General features: G+C 42.0%; 4 protein-coding genes across 7 annotated transcripts in view; 1 reads left to right on the top strand and 3 right to left on the bottom strand.

Moving 5' to 3' along the window:
- LRRC49 (leucine rich repeat containing 49) overlaps positions 1-630 on the bottom strand; it is a gene marked incomplete at its 3' end in the record, with an annotated part of 42,723 nt that extends 42,093 nt beyond the window's left edge. Inside the window, exons 1-2 of the mRNA XM_084293291.1 lie at positions 562-630; positions 1-63 (exon numbers count right to left, since the gene is read on the bottom strand). Of these exons, the coding sequence (XP_084149417.1) occupies positions 1-63; positions 562-615 (117 nt within the window). The 5' untranslated portion in view covers positions 616-630. The remainder of the gene's footprint in view (positions 64-561) is intronic.
- Positions 631-6,131: 5,501 nt separating this feature from the next.
- Positions 6,132-7,753, top strand: LARP6 (La ribonucleoprotein 6, translational regulator; the record flags this gene model as incomplete). The annotated part of the gene is made up of 2 exons (XM_084293183.1): positions 6,132-6,280; positions 6,680-7,753. The coding sequence occupies exons 1-2, from the start codon at positions 6,239-6,241 to the stop codon at positions 7,751-7,753; spliced, it is 1,116 nt and encodes a 371-aa protein (XP_084149309.1). The 5' UTR covers positions 6,132-6,238.
- Positions 7,754-9,823: 2,070 nt separating this feature from the next.
- MAPDA (N6-Methyl-AMP deaminase) lies at positions 9,824-18,472 on the bottom strand. Of its 3 annotated transcripts, none has more exons than XM_084293704.1 (10): positions 18,411-18,472; positions 16,639-16,769; positions 16,142-16,202; positions 15,279-15,366; positions 14,627-14,708; positions 13,618-13,744; positions 12,823-12,903; positions 11,762-11,900; positions 11,318-11,418; positions 9,824-10,783 (listed from the first exon to the last, which is right to left on the bottom strand). In XM_084293704.1, the coding sequence occupies exons 2-10, from the start codon at positions 16,725-16,727 to the stop codon at positions 10,592-10,594; spliced, it is 960 nt and encodes a 319-aa protein (XP_084149830.1). In that variant the 5' UTR covers positions 16,728-16,769; positions 18,411-18,472; the 3' UTR covers positions 9,824-10,591. The 3 variants fall into 3 exon arrangements, with proteins under 3 accessions (XP_084149830.1, XP_084149829.1, XP_084149828.1); XM_084293703.1 differs by having other exon boundaries at positions 18,344-18,463; XM_084293702.1 differs by lacking the exon at positions 18,411-18,472 and adding an exon at positions 17,724-17,887.
- Positions 18,473-18,485: 13 nt separating this feature from the next.
- Positions 18,486-23,049, bottom strand: TM2D3 (TM2 domain containing 3; the record flags this gene model as incomplete). Of its 2 annotated transcripts, none has more annotated exons than XM_084293318.1 (6): positions 18,486-18,879; positions 20,052-20,127; positions 20,699-20,873; positions 21,460-21,617; positions 22,386-22,484; positions 22,946-23,049. In XM_084293318.1, the coding sequence occupies 6 exons, from the start codon at positions 23,028-23,030 to the stop codon at positions 18,714-18,716; spliced, it is 759 nt and encodes a 252-aa protein (XP_084149444.1). In that variant the 3' UTR covers positions 18,486-18,713. The 2 variants fall into 2 exon arrangements, with proteins under 2 accessions (XP_084149444.1, XP_084149445.1); XM_084293319.1 differs by having other exon boundaries at positions 22,386-22,481; positions 22,946-23,030.
- Between the last annotated feature and the right edge of the window lie 433 nt (positions 23,050-23,482).

A 23,482-nucleotide genomic window follows, 5' to 3' on the forward strand; every position in this document is an offset into this window, starting at 1 on the left:
TGGTTTGTTTTTATCAGGGATTGAGGCGGTCTGGATAACCAGCTGAAGACCACAGTTATTAACCTGCAAATTGGAAGAAGATAAAAAGGGAACATTTGTCAAAAACATGCAGCAATACAAGAAGATTAACGAATATGTTTCTCCCTCAAAAACGGTACCTTCAGCGCTACAACCGGACAATAAGAGGAACTACCTTTCCAAATTATTATGAGGAATATTATTTTGCCATAGCGTTAAATAACACTAAGTCACGCTGGGCTTTGTAAAAGCCAGAAGGGTGACTTTAACGGGGATGCTTTGTTGGGAAGGAAACAACACAAAGGCGTGCATACACACACGAGACCGCCCCGGCATTGTCCGTGACCCTGTCTGAGGGGTCTGCGCGCCACAGCGCGCCCCTCACCCGCCTCAAGCACCGGACCCAGCGGCTCCCCCGCCGCCGCCCCCAGCCCCGAGCCGGGCACCCCGCGGGGACGGGCTCCCTGCCCCCGGGGGCTCCGCGCCCTCAGCCCCGACACCGCCGCCCCCCTCACCACCCGCCCCCTCCGCGGCGGCACCCACCGTGCCGGGCGCGGCCCGCGAGCCCCTGGCGGCCCGGCCCTTGCTGGGCACCATGGCGGCCGCCGCCCCTCGCGGAGATGGCTCCGCAGTCACCGCGGCAACCGCCGCTTCCGGCCCGCCGCGGGCGCTGAGGGGAGGGGAAGGGAGGGGAGGGGAGGCGGGCGGCTCCCTGAGGCGCGGCCCTTTTTGGGAACGACAAAATGCGGGGATGTTGGGTTAGGAGCCCTCTGCCAACACGGCGTGTGCCGTGAGACAGCTGTGAGAGCTCACAGGGCTGTGACCCTAGCTGGGTGTCGGGACGTGGGGTCTCGCTCACCGCCGGTACTCCCGGCTGTGGGTTCTCCCCGTCCCCAGCACTGACTCACCTCTGTGGGTACCTGAGCGTTATAGGTCGCTGCTGTGCTAAAAATAAATAAATTAAAAAAAAAAAAAATTGGTCAGGTAGTTTCAGTGATGGTCACGTCAACACAGCGTCTGGAATGGCGTCAGTCTTCACCCACCCCAGTTACCTCGGTATCTCTACCACGTTTATTTGTGCCAGGGGACGGGGATAGGGCTGCTCAGAAAACCGGTGAAGCATCAGCGAGGTCGTGGGCAGGCAGGAAAACAGGTCTGAGTTGAACAGATCAGGATGTCCCCAGCCCCGGCAGGAGGAACCGCAAGATGAACGGGGCCCTTCTGGTTAGCCGGGGCATGGCCCGGTTCCCCATTGCGCTCAGGGAGGCAGGCAGCTGCCTGGCCTCAAACACAAACCCAGAGCCACGACCCCTGCACCCGCTCTCTCCTAGAAGGTGTTTGTGTGTCTTTTCGGCTCCCGCTGCGATCCGTAGCATGACGATGCCCTACCCAAGCCTCAGAACAAAATGCAGAGAGCAGAGGTTTGGCTCGCGAGGCGGGTAAGCGTATTTCATAAACAAAATATTTCATCCCTTAAGGCATGTTAAAAATAAGCCAAAGCCACAGCGGCAGGGCGGTTGTTTCGTTATGCTTGATGCCAGCGGCTCTGACTCACGGGGCCTGTTTGTCACGATGAGAGCTGGCCCCTGCATGCAAGCTGACCTTTTGCCAGTCCGAATTTTTCAGAAGAAAATGTTGGAGCCATACGGTGGGGCACAACTGAGATGCACGCCACAGCCAAACAGCAAGCGGGGAGGTGTCGTACAGACCCTACCTCCATTTAGCAGGAAGAAACATCTTCCCTGGCGGGGGAATGAGTGTTTACACGGACATCTGGAACGATTTAGAGTTTAGTCCACGTTACCCCAGCAGCGGAAACGCTGACATCCAGCGGAACAGCCTCAACTTCAAAGTCAAGGCCGTGTTTCAGAACAGGGGGCTGTGCACCAGAGCAGCGCCCCGGGGGGCGCAGTCCCTGCTTCACCCCGCGCTCCCTCACACAACCGAGAGCCCCGGGCCCCGCTCCCCGCTCCGGGGCGGGCAGGGGCCGGCCGGCAGCCGGGGGCGGGGAGCGGAGCGGAGCGGAGCGGGGCGGGGGGGCGGCAGCAGCCGTGGCAGCGGCGGCTCCGCGGCGCTCAGCGGCCATGGCCCAGCCGCGGCCGGGCGGCGGCCCCGAGGCGGCAGCGGGCGGCGGGGGCTGCAGCGAGGAGGACGCGGGGCGCTGCGGGGCCAGGTGAGCCCGGCGGGGCCGGGAAGGGCCGGGGGGAGCTGGGGGGGTCGGGGGGGGCCTCTCCCCGCCGCTTGCCGCGGCTGATGCAACGGCGGCGGGCGCGGGGAGCCGGTATGGATGCCCAGGCATGCAGGGCTTCTGTGCCAGGACGTCGCAGGGAGGTAAATAACGCTGTTTGTAGGGCTGCTTGTAGGTCCCCTCCTGCTCTGTGCTAGAGCTGCAGGTGTAGGGCAGTCACGCACAGATTCAGGTACTGTAACGGGAAACGCAGTGCTCTGTGCTAAAAGCAGCTGTTCCTAATCAGTTCCCTAACTTCACATCCTCGTGTTTACTCAGCATGAGCTGCCATGCATTATTTTAATTCACAGAGGTGTAGCTGGGGATGGGGGATTTTACTCAGTTGCCCAGGTTGTCAGCTACGTCCTACGTACCTAGCAGGGGAGCAGAAAGTGGTTTTGGTGTGCACGCTTGCTTTGCACTTACGAAGTGGTGTGATTCTTGCTAAAACTAGCACACAGCACTGTGGACAGGCTGTTCTAAAGAGTTCGTATAGCATTAAAACTGGATATAACTGTAAGGCCACTGTAATAACAGTATTAACATTAAAACATCACTATTAAATTTTAGCATAAGCTTGTTCTGTAGGTGTAAGAGCATTTAGCCCTGACATACACTAAGAAAGGTATGGGTATTTCTTCAAGCTTTGTAACACATAAGAGGTAACTCTTACATGCCACTTAATTAATCCTCTACAGTAGGCATTATCTTCAAAAATGTTTGCAGACAATGCTGATCTATAGCTAGCTCTTGTGGAGGTGCCCTTTTTGTAAATGGCCTCTTCCTGATCCAGGAAAGGCCAGAGATAATGCAATGGACAGAACTGCAAAGGCTCTACCACAAGAGTAGGTGAGTGAAGTTCACACACGCTTCTGCCATTTGCACGTAACCTTAGCTAAGGATTAAGTTTGGGAACGTGGTATCTGCTGGGACGTGATTTACCCATGCATTTACAAAAATTGTCAGGGCTGCTCCAAAGCCTTTGAGAGTGAGCCATTGCAGTCAGGCTAAGCTAAGAGATGTTAGATATTTTTTTTTTTTCTCAGATTCTAGGCTTTATAACCTGAAAAATGAAAGCAAATTCCTCACAGTCAAGACACTACAGTTCTTGGTGAAGTCTCCCAGTATTTTTAACATTCGGTCCTCACCCCTTTAGCTGCCAGGCACTTCAGAAAAATCTTCTGAGTGTTTATAAGAAACTAGTTGCTCTCCTGTGCATAAAGTCAAATTATTCTTGCCCAACTTAAATTTCTTTTGCATACAGCCAGAATCCGGAAGAATCTGACCTTCAAAAGTGGATGTTTTTTATGGTGACGTCTGTCAAAAATAAAATGTTCTTCAATAGACATTGAGATTTAATGATTGATGCTGCCACCTGTCCCATGAGTAGGCACCTGATATTGTATGCACTGGATTCTGTTAAAAGAGTTCCACTGCCTTGAGTGATTGCACTATTGGAACATCAGCATAATGCTGCTTGGTATATTACCACATAGCGCTTGTTAATACAATACCGTATTCTTTTCAAGACACAGCAAAAGCTTGACCAAATGTAACGCTCCATCTGACTTAATATATTGTTTGTGAGTTTTTATATAAAATATATATTAAAGTTCTGAGTCCATGCAGATATCTTGATTTTCTTGTATGAGTAACAGCCAGATGAGTCTCAGCATTACACAGTTGTTTTCAGTTCTATCCTAAGTTTTGACAAGTTTATCTTCCACAAAGCCCTAAATAAATAAGTAAATGAAAGCTGTGACTAACTATTAGGCACCTTTTTCTCAGTATTGCCTGATACTGATTCATAAACTTTGTATTAATTTGGGAATTGATGCCTTGGAGGTACTACCACTTGTTTATTACTGTGAGTTAATATGGAGCAAATTACACATTTCTGCAATTGCAGGAGGTGAAACTCCCAGTACAGCACTTAATGAGGGCTGCTGTGAAATTTTGTGAAAGCTGAACTACTTGCTAAATACAGAAACGGTGTATAGTTCTGACTGACCAATATTTAACATTTTAGAGAGGTGAAATGAGATGTTTCATCCTGATTCAGTGTTAACACTGTAAGAATGGAACTGATGCAGTTCATTTTTTTCCCAAAGCATGATGCTCCATTTTCTTTCCATCTGAACCTTCCACATACCTGCCAATACCTGCTAATAAAACCTCTAAAATTTGTAAGCTCCATTTAAGGCAAGCTTTTAGCAGAGCATGGCTATGTTAAAATGTTGACATTCTAAATTTCTTGTGCACATGCTAGCTCTGAACCAGTAGTGAATGGACAATGAGAGGTAGTGAGGTAGAGAATATCTGCAATGAAAAATAAATACTTAACCTTGTTTTTCTTCTGTCTAAAATCAGCACCCACAGCATGCCATTAAACATTTTTTTACTATCTTAATAAATGTATCTGTTATCCTCATCTTCCAGCATTTTCAAAGAACTGAAATTCATAGTTTTTTTTGGTTTTGCTGTCTCACTCTTGTCATTTCTTGGAACCATACCCCATTAAGTGCCCAAAGAGATTTTAACAAGGATATTTCTAGAAGGCAAGGCGATTCAGTAGCCTTCACCCACGCACAGGGTTACCCTTGGAGGACCCTACTACAATGCCTGCTCCCTCTTGTTTAATGATTTCAGAAGCTCTGCAAAAAGTGCTTATAAAAAAATGCGTGACTTTTCCTTTTTGTTGCTGAGGTATGTACACAGGAGACCATACAAACACCAATTACATCATTTATCGGATCTAGGGAGAATAGTACATTTTTCTGAACAGAAACTTCTGTGATGGTCCCAAAGCAAAACTTGGCTGCCAACAGCTAAAAAACAAAGAACAAAACAAACAAACAAAAATGGCCCTGCTTTAAGATAGATTTGTGCATCATAGTTCTTATAGCAACATCTGTAGCTGTGGGTGAACTGCTTGCCTCAGTGCTGGATGACAGAGTTTAAATGGTCATTTGTATTCCAGCAACAAACACACTGCTGTAACTGAATGTGGCAAAAAGTTTGGCTCAATTCCCTGGTTGCAAGGTCTTTTTCAGGCTAGGCATCTCAGCAGTGCTCCACTTTGCACATACCTAGGTAATGGGATGGGAGGGGGAGACAGGAAAGGTAAATGACATTTTAGCAACCTGCACGTGTGTGTGCACGTACAGCTCTTCTGAGGTATGGTACGTGAGCTGCTACTGCACCAAAAGTCCTTACTCTGGGACCTGCAAAGAGCTTCAGTCCATGCATAAACTGCCAGTGAAGTTACCCTGTCAACATGGAAGTTGTCTGTAAGAACTGCAATGGTCCTGTTGCTCTGCCCTACTCTCTGCGTACTGGCTTCTGGTACCAAATGCATTCATGCAGTGCAGATGTTTGAGAAAATACCATTGCATCAATTTGGAATATTAATTCTCTGTTATGTGATACTTACTCATGAAGCACAGAAATGTTAACGTGATCAAATTGACAAATGAACCACTGTCACTGGGGGACCTTTGTGTAGCGCTAAGCTCTTGTGCACCTGCATGTCTGTTTTGGGGTAGGATGGGAGTTGGCAGCGTTTTCAAGGCATTAGTACACATCTCATTGTTCTACACTGAGCTCAGCTTTTGGAAGGAGCTCAGGATTCCTTATGCTGACTGGAAAGTATCATCAGGAGCTGGCCTCCTGCCTCAGCTGGATAGGGCTATACCTATTTAGTGCCTACATACGAAAGAAGCTGGAATCAACATTATGGCTATGTTTTTTTCATTTTCAGATTTTTTTTTATTTATTTTTTTTTTTTACTCTACTAATATGAGATGAAGCTTTGGTAATCCAATTATTTGGCTGTTTTCCAGTGGTGGGGAAAATGATGATGACTGTGACCAGAACTGGAAACCACCAGACAATGACCTGATCCAGAAGTTAATAGCACAGATTGAATATTACTTCTCAGATGAGAACCTTGAGAAAGATGCCTTCCTTCTCAAGCATGTGAGGAGAAACAAGATGGGCTATGTCAGTGTTAAACTCCTCACTTCTTTTAAGAAGGTAAGTTAACTCATTTAAACTTTAAGTCCTTTGTGTAAGCCTGACAAATCTTAAAGGGAAAAAAAAATAAAGGTATGAAAATAACTTACTTTATAGAGGCAGTTCCATAGTCCTTATCTGCTCTCTGAGGGGCTGATGCAGTTTTGATGTGATGGTTACTTTAAGCTATGCATGAGTAACTAAGTAATGCTGGCAGTTACTTTCTTGTCTCTGAGAAGGGAAGGCAGATTTGACCTTTGCAAAAGTATGGTGATACTAAAAACAGAGTAGTAAAAGATATCTATCAACCAACCTCACAAAATTTGTGGACTGGAGCCTGCACCCGCCTTGGCTTTCTTTAAGATGTTTATGTTGGTTCCATCAGTTGTACTGCTTAACCTATCTATGTTCATCTTCAAGGTGAAACACCTTACCCGTGACTGGAGAACCACAGCCTATGCACTGAAGTACTCAGAAACTCTTGAGCTCAATGATGATAACAGAAAGGTTAGAAGAAATACTCCAGTTCCGGTGTTTCCCGGTGAAAACCTTCCTACCAGAATGTTGCTCGTGTATGATATCCACATGATTTCTGAACTGCAGGGTCTTAACAAACAACAAGAAAATGGATGTATGCAAGAGAAGGTAATGGAGCATCTCCTCAAAGCCTTTGTAACTTTTGGCGTAATTTCATCGGTTCGGATTCTCAAGCCTGGTAGGGATCTGCCACCTGATATCAGGAGGTTCAGCAATCAGTACACCCAGGTGGGAACACAGGTATGTGCAATTATAGAATTTGAAGAAGTAGATGCTGCTGTACGTGCTCATGACTTCATGTGTGCTGAAAAGAAAGAGACTGGCATGAAAGTTGTCCTAATAGGCATGAAACCTCCAAAGAAAAAAGTTCCTAAAGACAAGAACCACGATGAGGACACCAGCAAGAATTTTAAGAAGGTTAAATCTCTTAACAAGAGAGTTGAGGAGCTTCAGTTTGTTGGTGATGAATCTTCAGCAAATAGCTCTTCTGACCCAGAGAGTAATCCTGCATCACCACTGTCAGGACGTAAAAGTACTGCAACAAGTACTACAAATAAGTTGAGTCCTGTCATTCACCCAAACAACCATTTGAGTCCTAATGTGTCACCCAGATCAAGTCCTTGGAATAGTCCATCTTCACTAAGAAAAGTAACCAAAAAGTCGCCACTGGCTGAAGACGGCAAACTTAATCCAAGTACTAGCCCTGAAATTCCAAGGAAATGTACAGATTATTCTTCAGATAGCAGTATCACTCCCTCTGGTAGCCCCTGGGTACAGAGAAGAAAAGCTCAAACTGTAACGCAAGAGAAGAGTCCAGGCACTAGCCCCATGCTAGCTCGGAAAATACAAAATGCAGATGGTCTACCTGTAGGGGTGCTGCGGCTGCCTAAAGGTCCTGATGGCACTAAAGGATTCCACAGCGGATGTGAAAGAAGGAAAGCCATGAAGAATGAATAAATCATTATTTCAAAATAATTCCACAAGTCAGCCAACAGCTTTTGTTCAAGCCTGGTGAAAGACTGTCACTTGAGTGACTGAGTTAAGTCAGTATTTAATTTTTAAATATTTTATATTTATACGGAGACTTTATCATTTGTACATTTGTATTTTCACTTCAAGGAATAGTTGATGTTGGAAGGCATCTCTGGAGACTGTCCAGTGCACCTCTTGTGCTGAGGCATGGTCAGCTACAGCAGGTCAGTTAGCACCATGTCCAGTTGGGTTTTGAGTACCTGTAAGGATAGAGACGCCCCAGCCTCTGTGGGCAACCTGTTCCAGTGTTCAAACACAGACAAAATAAAAAAAAACATTTCCTTATGTTCAGGTAGAATTTCCCACATTTCAGTTTTTACCCTTTTTCCTTTTACTAGGCTGCACTGAAAAGAGCCTGGCTATATCTTCTTTATTCCTTCCCATCAGATACTTAAATACACTGATGAGATCCACCCTGAGCCTTCTCCAATCTAAACAGCCCCAGCTCTCTCCCCTTCCAGTATGAGATGCTCCAATCTCTTAATCATCTTATGCACTTACCTAATACAGTACCCTTATCCACATTATTTCTATTAGTGTGAAATGGCTAAATACTGAAACAGGCATCTAAAATCATTAATATAATTACATTATTTGCAAACCTGAGGAGCAGGATGTAAATGCTTACTGTTTAGCTGTTGTATTATGATAAGCTGCCATATGTTACCAGTCAAATCATAAGGAACATACGTTTTGAAGACTTTCTGGGTTTGTCTGAAAAGAAACAGAGAAACCTGCTACAGTAAGCAGTTGCTCTCTGCTTGCATATATCTCCAGAGAGTTGTTCAATAGGACCAAAATGTTTATTTTCCTGTGATGTGAGTAAAGACTCTGAGCATTGAAGACTGTTCTGTGTTATCTCATGTAATCAGATGGAAATAAACTAAATATTAACTCAGTCTAAATCTATTTCTTTTACTTCAAAAGTAAGCTTATCTATACCATATGAAATTCTAAAAGTAGTTACTCAGAATTTACACTGCATTCAACAAGTAGTGTTTTCTGCCCTATTACTTAAGTGGTGATACTTCAGTCTATGTCAGTTATGCAATACTGTAACACTAAAACAGCAGTATCTCACTAACACTGATTATCTCACTTAACTCTGGAATTAACAAATAGGCTCAGCAAGAAATGCTTAAATTAAAATTACTATTATTCTATATGAAGCCAAAGAGATACCTCTGCATTTTTAGCTCAGAAAGTTCCACTTCTGAAAAATAGCCCAGTGATATTAAGGAAGTAAGGTTTTAGTTTCTGATGTATAACTTGTGCACTGTGCATGACAAAGGTCTAATCCAATGGCAATTCGTTATCCCAAACCTCAATATCCTTTCCAACTTGGATTTCTGCTCTAAGCGTGTTCTGCAGTGTCAGTAATTGTAGTAACGCACAGAAACCTATGTACAGAAATCCACCAATTCTGCATGTAGCCACCCAAACACATTTCTGTTCTTTTCCTTTCACTTCACAGAACAGAATCCTCTGAGTTGTCTCCTGACTTCCATTACTGGCAGAGACAGTATAAATACTGTTATATGCAAGAGGTTTTTTTTTTGGCCTTGGTCTTTTTTGTTAAATCAGCACCACATCTGCAAGTATCTCAGCAACAGGTAAGTACATGTAGCCTTCAGAAGAGTGATTCCCTAACTCCGTATTACATACAACAGCCTTGTTTCACTGTATATCCAGAACACTGTACCTTTTCTTGGGATACTTCCTACACTAACCAGGAATATATAGCATTATATACCATTGCGTGCTGTTGTTAATATCTACTTCGATATCTCGGTATAAAATAGATATACAGATGCATACAGACACACAGCAAAACCTTCCACTACCTGAACTAACGAGCACCCTCTGCTGTCAGAACAAAAACGGTGCCACAGGGAAGAGCAAGACTGCCTGGGAGCTCACAAAGTCCTGCAGCAGGTTACACACACTTCTGTCACACAGACACGCAGGCACATTTGAATTAGTTTTGAAAACATGCAGGTTCAAAGTATTTTTATTACCCTTTACAAGAAACAAATAGAAATTCTAAAAAGTATTTCAAGAATTAGACCATTTGCCCCAAGGATGTCACAATTTTCTGAGGCTTTGTCTAACTACTATCCATACTGACTGCACCGGTGGGCAAAACCTCATATAGCAGACAAGCCACAGCAGGTTTCAGTTATACATATACTGCAATAAAAGCAAATGCAATGTTAAATTCCCTTGAGACAAATGTTTAATTCTCCCTGAGGTTGTTTGTTTTCACACGCAATCAATTGCTTAAAACTTCTGCTTAAAAACAATACAAAAAACAAATCCACACACCACGTATCGAAACTGCCTGGCATAATGTTACCAACAGATAGCCTTTAAACCCTAACAACCATGCCTTTACTTTATTCTGAGTCTTAAATGTTTCTGGTACAACGACATATTCCAATTAACTTTTGTTGTTATTATGCTTTGAATGTCATGTCAAATGGATATAAAACACCTGATGAGACATTTGGGACTTTCATCACTAATTGAGGGCTCTTCCCAACTATGAAAGGACACTTACTTCTGTCCTCACTAACAAAGGATCCATGTCTGTGTTCTTTTTGCAAAGGCATGATTTATGGAACGGATTTCTAAGCCTGAAGTCTGAAAAAAGCCAAAGCCAGGGATTTCTCTTTTTTTTTTTTTTTTAAAAAAAAAAAAGAAAAAAAAAAGAAAAAAAAAAGAAAAGGTTATTAACTAAGCTAAATTAGAACAACAGCTTGATTAACCAAACAGAGTTGGCTTCAATTTACACCACTGTTCCCTTAGTTTTGATTTGACTTCACTTGAAGCAAAGATGTAGTTGATTGATTCATAGGAAAGATCCCACATCTGCGATCGAGTCAGATTAAATGTTTTTGCAACCAGCTCGTATTCTTGCGATAGATCTGTTGCAAATACGCCTTTATCATCGGTCTAGAGTTGAAATGAAACAAACAAACAAAAAGATCAAATTAGTTTTTCTACATCAAGAAGGGTTTTGCCCACACATTACAAACCCGCTTCGCCTTGGTATTTTGACACTGCCCTCCAGTTCTTTCAATCATTGGTTATTATTTCATATGTTATTTGCCCTATTTTCACTCAAAATCATTCAACATAATTAATACCCACGTAAGCACAAGCTTAAAAGCAAGTGTTGGACCAATATGTTTAAGTGAAGTCTATCAGTAAGTGACCAACAGTTAAGATGGTCACTGAGTATATTGCTGATCTTATTATTAAATTTTCCCTATATGGATCAATATTAAGAACTTCCATTTGTACTAGAAGCATTTCTCAAACAGAACATTATGACTTGCTGTAAGCAGATTATTTGCTGCCGCAACTCAAATTTTTAGTAAGCTCTGAGCCAGAAAAGGAGATATACTTCTCCAGTTTCACACCAGTTTTGCTCTTGGTATAAATGCATGGTTAAAATAAAAAAAAAAAAAAAAAAAAAAAAATTACACAGAGCACTGCAGGGTGGCCCATGTTGTACCAGTATGCAAAATGGTGTTTCTCACAGGAAGGTACTGTCTGAGTTTTGATGTTTGACGTCATGCAAAGTTCTAAGGCAAAAAAAAGAAACAAGGATATATGTCAGAAGAAATTATAGGTTTTTGACACACTAATAGACTTGCTTCTATCCCTAAATGAAAATTAAAATTAACTATTGTTGTTATAGTTGTTGTTTCCTTTTCATTTGAGACATCATTTGCCACCACAAATACATCAAAAATGCAAGTGTCACCAGTATACTTGCACAGGTAATTCTCTCACATGCACTGCCACGTTAATTGTTTCCTAAGTCGAAGCTAATCAAAGACAAATCGGAATTACTTAGATCGGCAGTAAGCATGATATTTTGAAGTCCAGAGATTACCAAGTAATTTCTTAATGTTTTTTTCTTACCAATCGGTATATGATTCTGTCTAACAAGCGGCACTAATTCTTCTGCACCAGTTGTTGCAGAGTTGAGAAATGTTCCATGTCCAATTCTGTCAGGAGGCAGGCCCAGGAGAACCTTAGTCTCCTCTTCTTGATTTGGAATCTAGTGAGGATATATTTTACATTCTGTCAATGCAGCATAACATAGCATATTAAATAACTACAACCGAGTCGAAGTTCTATTTTCAAAGCATATCTGATTTAAAGGAAAGTGTTAATCAGAGTAAACATATGCATTGCTACCCTCTAAAGAAAGAAAAAGTGCATGAAAGTGACTCCCAAGGTTGAATTATAAAACAAAGAAGCCATCACCAAGCCTGTTGGAGTTTAAGAAGCGTTTGGACTGTGCACTTAGTCACATGGTCTGAACTTCTGGGTTGACCTGTGTGGTGCCCGGAGTTGGGCTCGATGATCCTTGTGGGTCCCTTCCAACTCGGCATATTCTATGGTTCTATAATTTTAAAAGGGTATATAGCAGAAAATCACTATTTGAAAATCTGAAGTACCTACATTTGGAGGCCTCAAACTGCATATATAGATATAAAGAGATGTGTGACAACATATATCATGTCTAATTTTCTGAAGAAATTAAAATGCTTTCAGTGTTTATCAGCCTCAGAGTAAATTTTAGCCACCGATTCACCACATTGTATGGAGAAGTTCAACTCCTTCTACTGATATAAACAGAACAAACAGGAAAGTAAAAATTTTACTCATAAAACTGCATGACTTTTACTGTACATGCCTTCTAATAAAATACTAGGAAAAGAACATGGAATCTCCTGGAGTATTTCTAATTTTCAAATTCACACCTGCCTCCACTCCACTAGGTATAACACAGTAAGAAACAGTTCTCGTTCACAAATGATTGTTGAAGATTTGTTTTCTTTTGTCAAAAATGCCCCAAACTAGGGGGCACCAGTTTTTCATGAAAAGTTCAAAACCCACACAAGTTCATGTTAGCTTCATCACTTTTTTTTTTTTAAATAGGAATAACAGAGAATTAAAATAGATAAAACTTTTACCTCTGAAAGATGTAATGCTAGCTTTAGACCTGCTTTTTTTGCTTCTAAGAGGGGTTCCAAAAAATCTTGACCACGTCCTGCCTTGAAGACAAAAACACATCATCATTCTACATCTTGTTCTACAGAACTCCTCTAGTTATATGATTTTAAAGCCTAGCAACGTGAAAAAAATAATTCAAATACAGCTACATGGAATTATTTTTGTTTTGTTGTTATTCCATTTTTGATTGCACCACATCAGATAACGTTCTGCTATATGGGCACAATTTAGTCCAATTGGCCAAACATCAGTAATTCAGATGATGCCCACCAGTGAGTGCTAAGTCAACTGTCTTCATTTTGACACTGGTTCCATAACTGCCACCTATAGCTATTTCATTTCAATTTGACAGCTATCCTCAAATTTTTTTTTTTTTTTTTGCTTGTTTAATACCCAAAGAGCATATGTTGCATCTAAACAAAGTTTATACTAATGTCAACTTGAAATAGTATTTCATTTGCCTCAACACAGTCAATCTGCAGCTACAATTTACTAACAGACACTTGCCAGATAAATGCTGCTTTTCACTGGCTCTTTTTTCAGTGTTAAAAATCTACAAATCCTTTGTTTAGGGATTCTTTCTCCCATACAGCAACAGGGATTAACCTGGTATCAGAACTATGAGCGAGTCAATCAAACTAGTAACAAACATATGACAAAAACTTAAAAGAACGAAGCATTTTTGGAACTGCTTGCTGTTACACAATATTAAATATTTATCTTTAAGGACAGATCAAAACAAAACAAAAACTTACAGTTGGATCACCACTGAGATCAAGTCCTACTACAACTCCATCAGTGGAAAGAAGGAATTCTTCAGCAAGCTTAACAGTCTGCTTAGCAACTGCTGGGCCACCTCTTCTGTTTATTGCTATTAATAATCTAGGAGATAAGCGTAGATGTCCGGTAAAATACAGGTTAGAGTGTAAAGAGACCAACACATCTCATACCAATAAGAATGGCACTTCACTTCCTTCATGGTTGATTACAGAGAATATTTATACAGAAACTATTCATGAAGGCACCAAAGTGCAGAGGGATATCGATCAGATCAAGACATGACCCTGTGAAATGCAGCAGCCATGGTGAGAGGGAGGGCAGGGAACAACACATTGCTCTTTTGCAGCCTGCAGCATCAGGTGAGCAACCTCTCAGAAAGGCACACAGGAAAAATGAAAAATCTTCAGCTTACACAAATAAATCTGCTTGCTTGCTACTGAAAAAATAAGAGAGCCATGCAGATTCCTTGCCCATAAGCAACCACTGACATCTTCTAAAACCTTTCTGTTCATTTTAACTACCCCTCCTTTACTGCAGGTTGCTTGTGCAGCTAATCCAACAAAAATCTTGCAATGAACGTAGGCCCTGAAAAAGACTATTTAATGCAATTTCCTTCAAAAGCACGGCTCCTGAAAACATTGCAGAGAATGGACAGTGTTAGAACTGAAAAGTTGCATTCACTTTTATTCTCTATAAGTAAAAAGAAAGCTTTTTTTTTTTTTTAAAAAAAAAAAAAAGAAAACACACAGGTTTCCATATCAATTATCTGTTTCCATTCCATTTTACAGGTGACTTTCTGTAAAAAAGCTTTTATTAGTCAAACTGTATGCTAATAAAAATTATATATACAGAAATCAATAAAATTTATCTAGTTTAGACACTATTTTCTTTTCTATACTGATTTGTAAACCTCTCTGCAAACCATGACCGAGTATCAGACTAAACAAAACCTTGAAACAGAGGCACTCTGTGTACTTTATTTACCTTACATCTATATCCAAGCCTTCTTCTTTACACTGCTTTATACCCTCAAGTATAGTTTCAACATACATCCTTTTGGTCATACCTACAAACACATGTACACATTTGGAATCAACATTTTTGAATTAATTTTATTATGCTGCAGATCCAACTCTCTAGTTTCAGTTTGCATCTTTTATTTTACTCCATAGTTTTCTAATTTACATAGTCCTAATTCAATTTCGAAACACAGTTTAACTTGGAACATATATTTGGATTAAGCCTCCTCCTAAGGATCTAGGAAAATAACTTATTATGAATCAAAATGTAGCAATAGGACTTCTCTTGTGCATTTCTGTTAAACTGTATACAAAAGAAAATAAAAGGTGGAGAAATAGAATAAAATATATTAGCTATTAAACATATTAGCACACTCAGATGTCACAGTGAAGTGAATAACCCAAATTCTTGGATAATGGAATTATAACCAACAAGTTTTCGTCCCTGAAAATCTAATAGCGAAGTAACATGTTTTTACTTCACTAAATCTTTGCTTTCATATTTAAAATATTTTTTCTTGAACCAACTGAATTTGACTTGCCTTGTTAATAGCAGAATCTTAACTAAGTCTTATAGTACTTCAGATTTAAAAATTAAAAGCTAGAACAGACTATACCTGTGGAGTTTTCTTCTCTAGGAGTGCTCCTTAATTCCAGATACTTGACACCATCATTAGCAAATTCTTTAATAACATCTTTAGTTATCTGAGTAAGAAACAGTGTATTCAACATGGTGAAAGTAACCTTTATAATTGTTTATATTCTCTTTTACAACAGAAGGACCTACTTATCTTTTGGTGTGAAACACTTTCAAGTTCAAAAGTTCAGGCCCCATGTGTTTCCAGCACTCTCTGTCCCTGAAAATACTACACATGATAGGTACCTTCGGTTCCCTCACAGACACTAGAGAGAGTTATAACAAATGAGAATTTTCATGTCTGAACAAGAACACTCCTCAGCTGGCACACTCCTAACCCCTCTCACAGCTACTGCATCTTTCTCAAAGTTTAACAGGCTGCCTAGAATTCCTTTTACAGGAGGAAAAAAGAAGACACTACACCACTTTTTTCTCTGTTGTGATCCCACAACCACTCTTTCTGTCAATATTGCAATCCATGGTAAACATCCTAGTTACGTAGTCTTGGTATATAACAAGCCAAAGAAGATGAAGGAAAGTATGGTAAATCAAAGCTTTGTTAACGATGAGCAGACATCACATTTTTACGACACTAGCCGTCTAACCATCTGAGTGGTAATAATGACCACCATACTGGAAGCTCACTGCTTTTAAAAAATATCAAACTGAAAGGTTATACACAATCCTGCATTTCAAAACTAATGTGTCTTACACTAGTAAATTTGACTTCCAATTGAAGGCAACAATGTTGACACTGTTACTTGGAATCCATTGTTGTTAAACCAAACAATTTTGACTTCGCATATTGCTTGTTTGTTTGAAGCTAAGTTTTAATTAGCTTACCAGTAAAATATCTTCAGCCCTAGTGGTAATCTGATAGATGATCTGAAACATCTGAAAACATCTAAAATAAAAAGTTAAAAAATAAACATTGAATAGAAAAATGAGTATTCATAGAAAAAAAAAATACACCTATATCTTGAAAACATACTCAGTGTTCAGTTAACCAACTTGTAGCTTAAATTACATGTTGAATTTTCCTTCAAAGGACGATCAAGACAATCTTAAGAGCAATTTTTGATTGTAGAAGGTAACAGTATTTTAGCAAGAGAAAGTACTGACATGAGATTTACATTTTGTTCACAAATGTGTTTGTAAAAAGTGATCTAAAGTCACCTCTTAGATAGATACAACCAGAAAAAAATTGAACAGATCTTACCGTAATACAACTCCAATACATATTTTCTGCAGTCAGTATACAAGGCCATACAGTTCTGTTTTCAACTGAATTAAAAGACACTTGGTAAACGTTCATCTCTTACACACACATATCTACTCACTCATCTAAGGTTCTTTTCTTCCCTTTGTCGATCATAGTCATTCCATTCTGGATCTGAAGGTATGGTTTCTGGGCCATGAGTTTCTTCATTGTGGCAGAACTGATACAGCCATTCAAATGCGCATGAAGTTCCTAGGCGGGGAAATACATTATGGATTTGTTTCTTTTAAGTGAAAAGGATGGCTTCTACATCTTGTTTGCGTTAGCGTTCTTGTATCTTACATTACTGTTTCACTCCAAGTTGGAAAATAACAATTATCTCCACGTTTGGCTAACAACTGCTTCCTCTCACTTTCACGTGCACAAGTACAACTAGGACTGTCATATTGTCACTTGGAGGGCTGTTGTTAGCACTGATCTCACCAGGTGCACAGCTAGCTTAGGAAAGAGCTCTCCAGCTAACTGGAGCTAATCTGCTCAACTATTATTTTTTTTTTCTCAATATTTTGAAGCCTTAACTCATGCCAGAAATCCAGCAAGATGCGGTCTCAACCCATTAATGGCACCTGGACTAATTGCCCTCCACTGCCCAAGACTGATTTCTGCCTGACTTTCTCTTGTCAGCCTGACTGACGGATCCAAACCCCAGACCCTCAACTGCATCCCTCACTTGTTCTCTGCTCCTCCTTATGGTCTCTGGGCACCTGATGTACCCAGAGTTCCCCAGTGCCCTCCCAACTTGTTCCAAACCCGTCTGCCCCATTACACACACCCACCCGGCATCCTGCCCTTCTCAGGGGGGTAAGAACTTGGTGAAACGTTTCCCCAAGGTTTGGAATGGCAAGCATGTCGAAAATCTAACTCTTTCAAGTTTCAATTCTGGCTTTTTCAAGATATGACATTTCAGATGGCTGAAGGCAGGCACCGAGCGGTTCAGCCCCGGCGCAGCCCCAGCAGCGCCCTGACGGGGAGGCGCGGCTGCGGCCGATAGCGGGGCGCCCCCGGCGCTGAGGCCTTATCGCCCCAGAAGGAACCGGCGAAACTCGGAGGGCGTGAGGGAAGGAAAGGCTCTCGGGGCCCGGGGCAGCAGGGAAGGGCTGCCCGGTGAGGGACCCCACCCGCCGCCCCCCGGGGCCCGGCGCTCACCACTTTGGGCAGCTCGCGGTAGAAGCGCAGCTCCCGCTCCCGCTCCCGCTCCCCGGCGGCCGCCATGGCAGCGCGGTGCCCGGGGGCGGTGTCAGGGCGGCCGCCCGCCCCCGGCAGGAGGCGAGTCCCCAAGAACGAGGCGGAGGCGAGGAGCCGCGGCGGCCGCACTTTATTCCCCACACAAGCGACAAGAGGCGGCGGAGGGCCGGGAGCACCCCACAGCCCCGGCCCTGCCCCTGGTACCGGGCCCCCAGCGCGGCGCTAGGGGCCCGAACTGCAGTACATGGTTATATCCCCCCCCCCCCCCCCTTAATTGTTTTTGTAATTAACTTGCAGGTTTGCTAGCACAAGGATAACAGTACCTTTCGCTCGAGCCCAACCTAAATACAGTCATCTTGACATAATCCTAAAAGGTATCTTAATTAGTTCATATTTAGATCTTAGTTTAATCTAATCCTATAGCCCCACAGTCTTCAGTCAACAAGTCACTAAGCCAATGTCTTGCTATGCCCCAAAACAGAGATGAAGATCACAAAACATGGTGCTCTACAGACTGCTAGAGAACCTTAGGCAAATAAATTACCCTTCCACAAATACAAAAAAATATATATATTACTGACATGTTTAAGGAAGTCAAACTCAGAGATACAACATGAAGTAAACAACTCGATATCCAAGGTAGCTTACATCTGGTTTGATGCTTGACAGACCATCCAAGCTCCATAGTGCAGAATCCAGCTAGCTGTTCAACTTTTTTCATAGAAAAATAACATGTCCATAAAAGAAAGGAAATGAATGTCAGCTTAGTGATCCACTCTTTTATTTTACCTTAGTAAAGGCAAACTAAGTACAGATACTGTACGTTAAAATATATGCACATAAAAAGAACAGCTGTTCTTTGTTCTAACTCAACGGCACAAATTTCTACGTTCTTCTCCTTGGAGCCTTTTCCCAGCAATTACTCCTCTCTGAAACACGCTGCATCTACATTTAAATGTAAAGAGAACCATCTGCAGGTCCCACATAGCCCACACCAATGAGTAGCACATCAATGAGTGTCCATATTCCGAGTCCACCAAAGCTGAAGAGTTTTCCCAGACCTTCCCGCCACTGGCCCAAATAGAAACGATCGGCTCCAAATCCACCAAGGGTGATGCTATAGGAACGAAAACAGGGTTTAATGATTTTTAGCTGAACTCAATTTTTGTGATACACTTTTTTCTCTGTACTTTTTTCTGTTGCACCTTTCCGATCAGCCTGCAAACTGATGATAGTTTTGTTTTACATTGTGCAAGAAACTTATTTTTTTGTACAAAAAGAGATGAATCACTGAATAAGCTTTTGGATAAAAAAGCATTCTTAACCAATTACTATTATCCAGAGACTTAAGTTTGTCATTCATGACAAGCAATAACAACCAAAATTCTCAAACAAAAATCTGTCTCTCTACTTTTCTAACCTGGCAGAAACTTAAAAAACAAACAAACAAGCTACAGAAACACAGAACCAAATGGTGCACTCGGCCCCATGCAGTATTCATGCAGCTTTTAATTTCTCCAGCTGGTGGTAGAGTTAACAGCTGTTGCTATAAAGGAAAGTGTGTTAGATCACATTCTTAATCAGAGTGTTATTATATCTTTGTCTTGGGAAATACACGCTCTTACTACCTAATTTATCATTTCTGAAGTACTAAAACTTAATGAAAAAGGTAGTATGACCAAAGAACTTCATTTACTTTCAAATCATTACTGTAGTGCTCTAGTGGCTTAATACATCAAAAATCACCTAAACAGCTTATTTCAAAACTGCTACACTGGTCTCTTCCCTAATAATTTAAAAATGCAACGATCTTTCCTTTTAAAACATTTCTAGCTGTAACACTTTGTAAGGAAGTCTTAAGTGTAATTATATTAACAAATGTAATATTACAAAGGGGTGGAAATATCTGAAGTGTACAGAATTTTCTGAGCATTTATACCTCATTTGACACCATACAGAATAAAAGAACTCACTACTCAGAAAAAAAGAATCATTTGTGAAGCCTAAGAAGCATTTGCACGTGCACTGGAGAAAGTACATTTGATCCAGAAACAGGATAAAAAAAAGTTTTCTTTCAAGCTCTACTTCCTTAAGACAGCAACTATTGTAAATGAAATCTACTGGCATCATATGCCTCCAAACCCTAAACCAGACTATATTATGTATGGGATACTCAGTACACCATTAAGAACACCCACTGAGCAGAAAAGCAGACTGAAGATTTTATACACAGTATGTTTATAACAATACACATTTAAACTTTTAAGTTCTCTAAAAGTTCTTTTGTACCTTAGTGCCAAGGCAGTAGACCACTTATAACCTCCAGTCCAGTTGCAATAGAGCATCTTTGGAAAGACTCGATTACCTAAACATTAGAAAACATTCAAACCTTAATGCAACATACAGAGATCACATAATGAGCAAGAACGTGACATGTGAAGCAAAAGCTTACTGTATTTTTCTAACAGGAGCCTAAAAGGGTTGACACTAATTGAAACAAGCACTGTTAAAAATGCCTATACTCCACAGTCCTCTGTTCCATCAATCTTTCTCTCACACCAGAGAACATGCAAGATAATTGAACAAATAAACAGGAAACATTTAACTACCTGGGGGAAATCAGCATGACATTTTTAATTGTCCTGCTGAGACACTTGAAATGGCTTCTATTAATGTTGTCCAAATTAGTTTGATTCATAGAAGTGGACAAAAATAAAATAGACCTATTTTCTCTCATGTGAAGGTATACAATCAGTCATAAAAAACAACGTTTACAATTAGGTGTCACTTTTAAAAGGAAGAATTAAAATGTAACCATAGAAAAAATAGACCAAGCTACTGTAACTGCTATAAACAACCACTGTGTTGACCTGCTATAAAAATGTTAAAACATTTTAGAAAACAAATTTTACAAAATCTTCTTTAGCCTGCCTTACCTAAACAATGAATGTGATCCAGCACCGTACAAGTGGCATTGTATCGCTGTCGTGGACAAGAAACCGTCATGCAGTTTGTAGAATTGGTACATACATAATCTGTTGTTGCAAGCTGCCAGCAAAACTGGCACGTCATGTTAATTGTAAAGTTCTCCTGCTCATGGTTATTCTGATCCTACAGAAGGACAATATTATCACTTCATTAATAATACAAAAAGGTCAGCATTCAATATCAAATGGCATTTCATAGACAGACATTTTGGGCAAAATGGCAGTTACTCGCTCTTTACTACCTCCGTGTTCCACAGAAAATCAACATGAGAAAGCTGACAAAGAGGTATTCAGCACAGTTTTAGTATTATTGCTTCCTCTAATCTAACCAAAGCTGCAGACAAATAGCTTGTTCTCACTTGCTCTGTCTCATCCTCAAGATCAGTTTGTACCTTTGATTTAGCCTCTGCATTCTCAAAACGGTTCAGTTTTTATTGGTCAGTAAGCTCATTTTACTCAGTCATGTGGCTGCATGGCAAAAACATCCAATGCAAGAAACACAACCCAGAGAAGGGGAGATCTGCCTCTCCACCAGCAGCCTGTAGTTGAATCAGATTAAATGTATTTCAAAACTATGAACCTGCCTATGTAAGAATCCAGCAACCCCTTTAAAAAATAATAATTTTTTAAGAGGTATTTACATGTATGACAACTTGCCACACTTGAATTAAATTACTGAAAATTGTGTTTAAATGTAATAGGTTACTTACAACACAATGAACATGTGGCTTGACTTTGCAATCAAAAGTGGCTGGCTTCCCATACACACAAGAATAGTTTGTGTTACACGTCATACAGTCTGGTGGCAATCTACTGCAAAGTCCATTACTAGGACAATTACTCACATAAGATGGAATTTCTGTACTTTCTGAAAGGTAAAATACATTAATAAAATTAAAAAAATAAATAAAAATATAGTCTCTTTACATACACACACGCATATACGCACTGACGCTGTGCACAAGGTTTTCCTTACGATACAGTGAACAGAATACAAGTTATCCACGGAACACAGCAGAGCAACCTGCAAGGATCCTGACAAGCTCTGTGCAGGACAGCGCAGCAACACCGTACGATACAATACCAGAATGGTGCTTAACATGGGTTAACACAGAGTGCCTTTCAGCCTGTAATCCTCAGCAGAAATAATCAGTTTTGGCATAGAAACAGGTCCCTTTGGTTCAGGACTAAACTAACAGCTTGCTCTTTGTATGTGTTCATACAATCACCTCTTAATTTGTTATCTGGCTGAAACACTGTTACCTAGATGTGCTCTTCAATGGTTTACAAAAACTGTAGTTACATTGGATGAGGAACAGTAACAACTTCTTGCAGAATGTGCAAGTCTTTCAAGAACTTCTACCATCCAAAGTGAATGTAGAACACACGACGGTGTAACTGTTCATATAAAATATTATAGGTAGAAAATGGTCAATCTAATTATATCATCCGAATTAGTTGTTAATGACATTTAAAAGTAATTCTTGATGTGTTAACACTAAATGTCTTTAATTCATGTGAAAGCTTGCACAGGTTTCTCAGGCAGAATCCAAGAACTTTAGCACTGGACTCCAGACTCAGATGAAGAAGGCCCACAGAAGGAAAAAAAAAAAAACACAATATCATAACATTGTACCTGTCGTCTTAAAATTGGGAGTATTTGTACTTGTTGAAGTAAGACTCTTTGCAAATGCAGACTGGGGCTGTGAATGCTTTGTGGTCATCAAAGATCCTGCTAAAAAAAAAAAAAATAAAAATGATATTTTTAGAATGACATCCGTCAGAAACAGTTTGATTCCAGCACACAGGTTCCATAACACAATGCAAAACATAAGGACAATGACAACACGTAAGAATACGGTTTCCTATTTTACAGCTCACAGGACATTCACGTTCAGACGAGCACTGGAGCCGATTCTCCCCCTTGGCCGAGCCGCGTTCTTTCAGCCCAGCCCCATCCCCCGGCACCACACACACCGCACACACCGCCCAGCGCCTGCCTCACGCTGCCCTGAGGCGCACCGAGCCTGCCCTGGCGCAGTACCGGGGAACGAAGCCTTCTCCCCCTCACCCCTCACGGCAGGTACCGCCGCCCTGCCCCGCTGCCCCCCGCTTCCCCCCCCGGTTCCCCCCGGGAGGCCACCGCACTCTTCCCGGCTCGCCCCGGGGGCAAGGCGGTGCCGGGGCCAGGCTCACCGCGGCCGGCGAGGCCGTAGAGCTGCGCCACCAGGAGCGCCAGGCCGCCGAGCCGCCGCAGGGCGCGCACCGCCAGCGCCGCCATCTTGTCTGCGCCGCCTCCCCTCACGGCCCGGCCCTGCCCGCCGCGGGGCGGGGACGGGGCGAGGCCGAGGCGGGAGCGGCGGCGGCTGAGGGGGCAGCGAGGCCGCCCGAGAGCCCCCCCGGCACCGCGGCTGTGAGGGGGATGAGCTCGGAGGGGCAGCGGGGCGCTGGGGGGCTGTGCCCGACCGTGGTACGAGACTGGAGCAAATGGCACAGGGAGGGGGCAGCACCGCAGGCAGCCGCAGTTGACCGTGGCCTCAAAGTAGCAGCCCGGCCTCGGAGTCTGGGAAAGGGGTCAAAAAAAACATCACAGGAAGAAGCTGCTGACCAAAAGTGGGCCCGCAGGACCAAAAATAAATAAATAAATAAATAAATAAATAAATAACAAAGATTTCACTCAGTCTGTTACCAGCTCCACCATCTCCCCCTCGCAGAGGGCACAGGAAGGGCATT

Source organism: Netta rufina, assembly GCF_964035555.1.
Source record: "Netta rufina genome assembly, chromosome: 11".
In the NCBI taxonomy this organism is placed as follows: domain Eukaryota; kingdom Metazoa; phylum Chordata; class Aves; order Anseriformes; family Anatidae; genus Netta; species Netta rufina.